The following is a 7,796-nucleotide window of genomic DNA, read 5'->3' on the forward strand; positions in this document are numbered from 1 at the left end:
AGTCGGTACTTAATGAACGAAAGTATTATTACTAAACTAAAAAAAAAAAAAAAAACAGTTTGAATCATATATAAAATTGACTTAGGTTAGAATGAAATAATGAGCTTATTAATCATTTATTCAGGAATCAGTGTATGATTTAGTTAGTTTTACTATTTCTGAACTTCACATTCATATATTTATTAAATAATCAACAATTTATAGTGACTACGTTCACAATATTTATTAGTAATTACTTGATTATTTTACATTATCTATTAGTAATTACATTGGTCATTTACATCATCTATTTGTAATTACATTGATCAATTTACAGTATTTATCAGTACTTGCATGGTCAGTTTACAGTATTTATCAGTAATTATATTGATCAATTTACCAATTTACAGTATTTATTAGTTATTACATTGGTCAGTTTACAATATTCATCAATAATTATATTGATCAATTTTCAGGATTTATTAGTTATTAAATTGGTCAGTTTACAGTATTTATTGGTAATTGTGTAAGTCAGTTTACAGTATTTATCAGTAATTACATTGATCAGTTCAATGTAGTTATTGGTAATTGCGTAGGTCAGTTTACAGTATTTATCAGTAATTACATTGACCATTTTACAGTATTTATTGGTGTCTGACTACAAACCGTTATAAAAGAAACAAGCAAAATTAGTAAAATGAATCACATACCCTGGAGTACAAGACTCGAAGATAGGCTTGTAGGGTGCAGCCGACACTAGGAAAAATGGATAACAAAACATAAAAATGCTAAATTAAAAGCTTGGTTTTATTCATAAACTAAAGTAATATGAATCATAGTAATTATTTGCTTGTTGGGTCTTGCGGAAAGCTACATGGACGCCTTCTGCTCTAGTCGTTCCTAATTTTGAGGTGATAGACTGGAGGGAAGACAACACTCTCTTTCAACTCTTTGGCATGTCCTGTCAGAACCAATAATATGATTTAACTGTTACTCCTATAAGGTCCCAAAATGCGGAGAGAGATTTTGTTAGGCTGAAAGATAACGGGACATGAACCATGGAACATCAGCTCCTCAATCCTGCATACAAACTATTGTGCAGCACATCACTTTGTCCTAATTTAAATGATAAAGTTTTAAACCAAATAAAAACTGATTATAAAATGTAAAGTATGAAATTCGTAAGTAACACAAAAGCAGGAGCAATATAGGAAGATTTAAGATAAACATATTTCTGAATTTAGCAAAAAGCAGTAGCAGTGTATAGGAATATTTTTGATAAAACAAACATTTCTAGATCTAGCAAAAGGCAGTAGCAGAGTATGGGAAAATTTTAAATACAACAAACATTTATAAATCTAGCAAAAGGCAGTAGCGGTGTATAGGAGGCTTTTTCAATACAAAAAACAAAAAAACATTTCTAAATCTGGTAATAGGGAGGAATAGTATATAGGCAGTTTTCAATACATCAGACATTTCCTACAGGAGGCAGAAGCAGCATATAGGCAGCTTTTCACTATATCAACTTGTGAGATAGCGAATTTTACTTCTATTTAGTTATGGTTTGTTTTCCGTTCATTTATTATTCCGTTTATCGTTTAGGTCAACTCACCTCCTATCTGGAGCACGTTGAGTTTGAGTATGTATATATTAGGAAACTGACACAAGCTTTCTTTGGTGCCCCCTAGTGGCACCGCGGTTTGTCCGATAACTGTGGTAGGCAGAGCACAGATAGCTAATTGTGTAGCTTTGTGGTTAACTTCAAACAAATAAACTTTCCCTGGTGGTAACGTACAGATTTTCTAGATTTATGGTAATAACTGGTCTAACCACTAAATAAAAGACATTCCTTCATCTTGAAAACGAGTTAGTTCACGAGATACAGTTAAAACTATGTATTGTTAATTATTGTTCGATATTGTTATTGATCTTGAGAAGTGATTTGATTTTGGAACATTGTGTTATTCTCTGGTAAATTAAGTTTTATCTTCTTCTGTTCTTTTTCCCAATTCCTTTGATATTTATTTAAATTAATAACATTGAGATTTATTAACATTTGTACCTAGTCCTGCCAGATACGGGTTTACTAATTGTTTTTACAAATTGATAAAATTTGTCTACTAGTTGTATGAAAGTTTTATTTTGTTATATTTTAATAAGTTGTCTTTTGTTTGACCCTGATTGTAGCGGCGTTTTATTTAGTTCGTCCCAAAACGTTTTCAACCCTTGCGGAAAGCTGGTGCTGTGTACAGGAAGGTTTATGATATCAAACATTTCCAACCCTTACAGAATGTAGGTGGTGTGTACACGAAGGTTTATTATATCAGACATTTCGAAACCTGACAGAAGCATACATACCTTCAGAAGATGACCGATCGCTCTGAGGCCAACAAAACTTGCACAGAGGCTTCAGTAATGTTCGGAGGCCCTTTCTGTGAGGTTTTCTGGACAGAACGTACACGATGGGGTCGAGAGTAAAGTTTAATGCTATTCCAATATCAGCAAGTCTAAAAAATTTTCGATCTTGAATAATGGGATTTATCTGGGCCAACGGGATTGTTATCTACAATAATGATAATAATAATTAGGTCGTAGAAATAATCTAAATAAATAGACTTCTTATGTAATATGCGTAGAACTATATATATGTTTAATTCTAAGGCATAATAGATGAGTTTCATCCAGACGTATAAAAAGTATTTTGGATCAGTGAATACTGTTATCTTTAAAATGTAGTTTTATACATGAGGTTAATCTGGATAAGTAATAATGTTATCTTTAAAATGTAGTTTTATACATGAGGTTAATCTGGATAAGTAATAATGTTATCTTTAAAATGTAGTTTTATACATTACGTTAATCTGGATCAGTAATATTGTTATATTTAAAGTGTAGTTTTATAAATGAGGATATACTGGATCGGTAATACTGTTATTTTTAAATGTAGTTTTGTACACGAGGTTAATATACATGTATATCAGTAATACTGTTATCTTTAAAATGTAGTTTTATACATGAGAGTAATCTGGACCAATAATACTGTTTTCTTTAAAATGTAGTTTTATACACCAGGTTAATCTACTTCAGTAATACCGTTTTCTTTAAAATGTAGTTTTATACATGAGAGTAATCTGGACCAATAATACTGTTATAATTTAAAGTGTAGTTTTATACACCAGTTAATCTGTATCAGTAATATTATTACCTTTAAAGTGTAGTTTTATACATGAGGTTAATCTGGATCAGTAATACTGTTATCTTTAAAATGTAGTTTAATACTCCAGGTTAATCTGGATCAATAATATTGTTACCTTTAAAGTATAGTTTTATTCTCCAGGTTAATCTGGATCAGTAATATTTTACCTTTAAAGTGTAATTTTATACATGAGGTTAATCTGGATCAATAATACTGCTTTCGTTTAAAGTGTAGTTTTATACATGAGTTTAATCTGGATCAGCAATACTGTTAGCGATTAAAGTTTCGTTTTATACATGATATTAATCTGGATCAGTCATACTGTTATATTTAAAATGTAGTTTTATACACCAGGTTAATCTACATCTGTAATACTATTATCTTTAAAATGTAGTTTATACACCAAAATAATCTGAATTAGTAATACTGTTATCGTCTAAAGTGTAGTTTTATACATGAGATTAATCTGGGTCAATAATACTGTTATCTTTAAAATGTAGTTTTATACACGAGGTTAGTCTGGATCAGTAATATTGTTACACTTAAAGTGTAGTTTCATACACCAGGTTAACCTGGATCAGTAATAGTGTTATCTTTAAAATACAGTTTTATACACCAAAATAATCTGGATCAGTAATACTGTTATCGTTTAAAGTGTATTCTTGTACACCAGGTTAACCTACATCAGTAATACTATTATCTTTAAAATGTCGTTTTATACTTCTGGTTAATCTGGATCAGCAATATTGTTATCTTTAAAATGTAGTTTTATACATGAGGTTAATCTGGATCAGTAATATTGTTGCATTTAAAGTGTAGTTTCATACACCAGGTTCATATGGATGAGTAATAGTGTTATCTTTAAAATACAATTTTATACACCAAAATAATCTGGATCAGTAACACTGTTGGCTTTAAAATGCAGTTTTATACACCAAGATAATCTGGATCAGTTATAGTGTTATCGTTTAAAGTATAGTTTTATACACCAAGATAATCAGGATCAATTATAGTGTTATCGTTTAAAAGTGTATTTTTATACATGAGGTTAATCTGGATCAGTAATATTGTTATCTTTAAAATGCAGTTTTATACATCAGGTTAAACTGGATCAGTAATATTGTTATATTTAAAGTATAGTTTTATACACCAAGATAATCCGGATAAATTATAGTGTTATCGTTTAAAAGTGTATTTCTATACATGAGGTTAATCTGGATCAGTAATAGAGTTACCTTTAAAGTTTAGTTTTATACCTGAGGTTAATCTGGATCAGATTAAAATGTAGTTTTATACACCAAGATAATTTTGATCAGTAATACCTTTAAAGTTTAGTTTTATACCTGAGGTTAATCTGGATCAGATTAAAATGTAGTTTTATACACCAAGATAATTTTGACCAGTAATACCTTTAAAGAGTAGTTTTACACATCAGGTGTCTCTGGATCAGTGATAATACTATCTTTAAAGGGTAGATTATACAGTCAGAAATGATACTGTTAAATGAGTTGGTATGAATCAGTAATAATATTATCTTAAAATAAAAGTAAATAGGAAGTCTAACCTATCACTCAATTTACCACTTTACCAAGTTCTGAAGTCTAACCTATCACTCAATTTACCACTTTACCAAGTTCTGACGGATTCGTAGAATTTCACCTTTCATCTATAACTCAAGACAAAATAATATCGGAAAAAAAGATAAAACTCATGAAGTTGTGGTGAAATGTATGTTATATGTAAGTTCTACCGACAAATTCGGAGGAGTAGCACCAATGCTACACATATTGTATTCTATTTTTAAAGTGGATATTTATAGAGTTTGACCGTTAAGGATCAGCAATATTATTATTTTCAAAGTGGAGTTTTATACAGTCGGACTATTAAGGATCAACAACAATTATATTTGAAGTAGAGTTTTATACAGTCGGACTATTAAGAATCAACAACAGTTATATTTGAAGTAGAGTTTTATACAGTCGGGCTGTTAAGGATCAACAACAGTTATATTTGAAGTCGAGTTTTATACAGTCGGACTATTAAGAATCAACAACAGTTATATTTGAAGTAGAGTTTTATACAGTCGGGCTGTTAAGGATCAACAACAGTTATATTTGAAATAGAGTTTTATACAGTCGGACTATTAAGGATCAACAACAGTTATATTTGAAATAGAGTTTTATACAGTCGGACTATTAAGGATCAACAGCAGTTATATTTGAAGTAGAGTTTTATACAGTCAGGATGTAGTTTGTTTTTGTCTGTGTAGATCGTACATTTTTTTCAGAGGTTAATGATGGGCATAACTGTTATATTTAGTATTAAGGCTTAGAACGATTGTCATTACCGTTAAGGTTGAGATGCTGCGTCTGATATGTTTGAAATTAAACTTGATAGTGTAGGGATGAGTCTGAGTAATAGAAAAATTATTCGTAAAAAGGTCAACAATTTACAGTCAATATAAAAAGTCCTATCGGTAAAGGGCGCGAACTAGCTTTGACGTACAGCTCTTGATTTCAGAGCTGGTGAGCTATTTTCGAATTTGGTGATACAAAAAAATATACCTGGAATCTTAAGCTGTTTCTGCATTATAAGAATGACTTGGTGTGTATTATGTGTAGTAGTGTGCTGCTGATTAACTACTTGACCTCTTGTAATAACACAATTAGAGACAGACAATCATAGTACAAAAATCCAAAATCCAAATCCTATTGATTAAATATTGTTTTATACCATGTAATAAATAAGTTTTAATAATAATGATAATGTAAACAAGAAAATCAGACGGTATTTTTCATTGTAATTAATCAATTACATTTGGCATAGCCAAATCCTATATAATATTAACTGCCTTGTTAGTGAGTTACTGATATTTCATCTGTAAAGTAAAAACACACAGTGATGATTTGCTAAAAGAGAAACAAGGCCTTCAAATCAATCTCCCAGTAATATTATTATTTTCACAACATTAAAGTTGATATCAATTTACTACAATGTTATTTACGAAACAAAAAAAGTAGAGAATATAGCATTATAAAAACAATCTAGGTGAGAAGGAGGGTAACATACAATACTAAAGTAATATAGTAATGAAGAATTTTTGTATGTACCTGTGGTGTGGCGAAGAGTGTGTAATGAATGAAAGATTCGGTCTTGATAAATCCAGTGTGATACAGATGTGTAATGAATGAAAGATTCTGTCTTGATAAATCCAGTGTGATACAGATGTGTAATGAATGAAAGATTCTGTCTTGATAAATCCAGTGTGATACAGATGTGTAATGAATGAAAGATTCGGTCGTGATAACTCCAGTGTGATACAGATGTGTAATGAATGAAAGATTCGGTCTTGATAACTCCAGTGTGATACAAATGTGTAATGAATGAAATATTCGGTCTTGGTAACTCCAGTGTGATACAAATGTGTAATGAATGTAAGATTCGGTCTTGGTAACTCCAGTGTGATACAAATGTGTAATGAATGAAATATACGGTCTTGGTAACTCCAGTGTGATACAAATGTGTAATGAATGAAATATTCGGTCTTGATAACTCCAGTGTGATACAGATGTGTAATGAATGAAAGATTCTGTCTTGATAACTCCAGTGTGATACAGATGTGTAATGAATGAAAGATTCGGTCTTGATAACTCCAGTGTGATACAGATGTGTAATGAATGAAAGATTCTGTCTTGATAACTCCAGTGTGATACAGATGTGTAATCAATGAAAGATTTTATATTAGTAGCTCTAATGAAGATGTGAATTCAAAGGAAGATTCTGTAAGATTTTGTGATTGAAGATATGCAGTTAATTTCTCTGCGTCTCATGTCAATGAAGGTTTGAAATAAATTTGATGATTTCACGAGTCATACGAAATGCTATTTATGTAATATAAGTATTTTCTAAAAGTATTTATCATCTTAATAACTTTGGGAAAATGGAGATATAGTAAAACATACTGTACCTACGACGATGACTTACCAGTTGTGGGACCCAACAGACTACAAAGAAAACACACAGGACTACCATAAATTTAGCAAACGAAATCTCCTCGGGGGTGGTATGGTTGTAGGAAAGTTCTCTGCTGTCTTTTCGTATGGTTGTCCTTCCCATTCGAGCCATGCATTTCTTTCCCATTCTACAGAGGACCCGTACTACGGCAAGGTTGCAGTACACGATTACAAGGCAGAGTAGGAGCCCGAACACAAACATAAGATAGGCATAAACTTTGTCCTTTGATTTTGTAGCGAAGCGGTAGCGGATACACATGAATCTTTTATCTGAAGCGTCACTGTCGTAATAGACTCCAAAACCCAGAAAGGGCAAACAAACAAGTAACAGAACGACGATCCACAACGAAAAAATAGCTTGTTTAATTCTGGTATAGGTGACGTGCTGAAAAATCAAAGCAAGCATTTTCTTAAGTGTAAAGTGTAGACACAGGTCAAACAATAAAATGTAGCTACAGGTCTTTTGTTAAAGAAAACACAACTATTGAACGTACATAAACCAAAACTAAACTTTATTTTTAATATATTTGTGTATGCTCGTACCATTTGTTACATGACATAACGATTTTAAATTCTTTTGCTGTTGGATTGAAAGAGCTTTAGTTGCA

General features: G+C 31.1%; 1 protein-coding gene across 1 annotated transcript in view; it reads right to left on the reverse strand.

Moving 5' to 3' along the window:
- LOC106468643 overlaps positions 1-7,594 on the reverse strand; it is an 11,867-nt gene extending 4,273 nt beyond the window's left edge. Inside the window, exons 1-3 of the mRNA XM_013929075.2 lie at positions 7,160-7,594; positions 2,338-2,542; positions 690-735 (exon numbers count right to left, since the gene is read on the reverse strand). Coding sequence (XP_013784529.1) covers positions 690-735; positions 2,338-2,542; positions 7,160-7,594 — 686 coding nt within the window. The remainder of the gene's footprint in view (positions 1-689; positions 736-2,337; positions 2,543-7,159) is intronic.
- Positions 7,595-7,796: the final 202 nt, after the last annotated feature.

The sequence above is a fragment of the Limulus polyphemus genome, unplaced genomic scaffold, assembly GCF_000517525.1.
Source record: "Limulus polyphemus unplaced genomic scaffold, Limulus_polyphemus-2.1.2 Scaffold3096, whole genome shotgun sequence".
Taxonomy (NCBI): domain Eukaryota; kingdom Metazoa; phylum Arthropoda; class Merostomata; order Xiphosura; family Limulidae; genus Limulus; species Limulus polyphemus.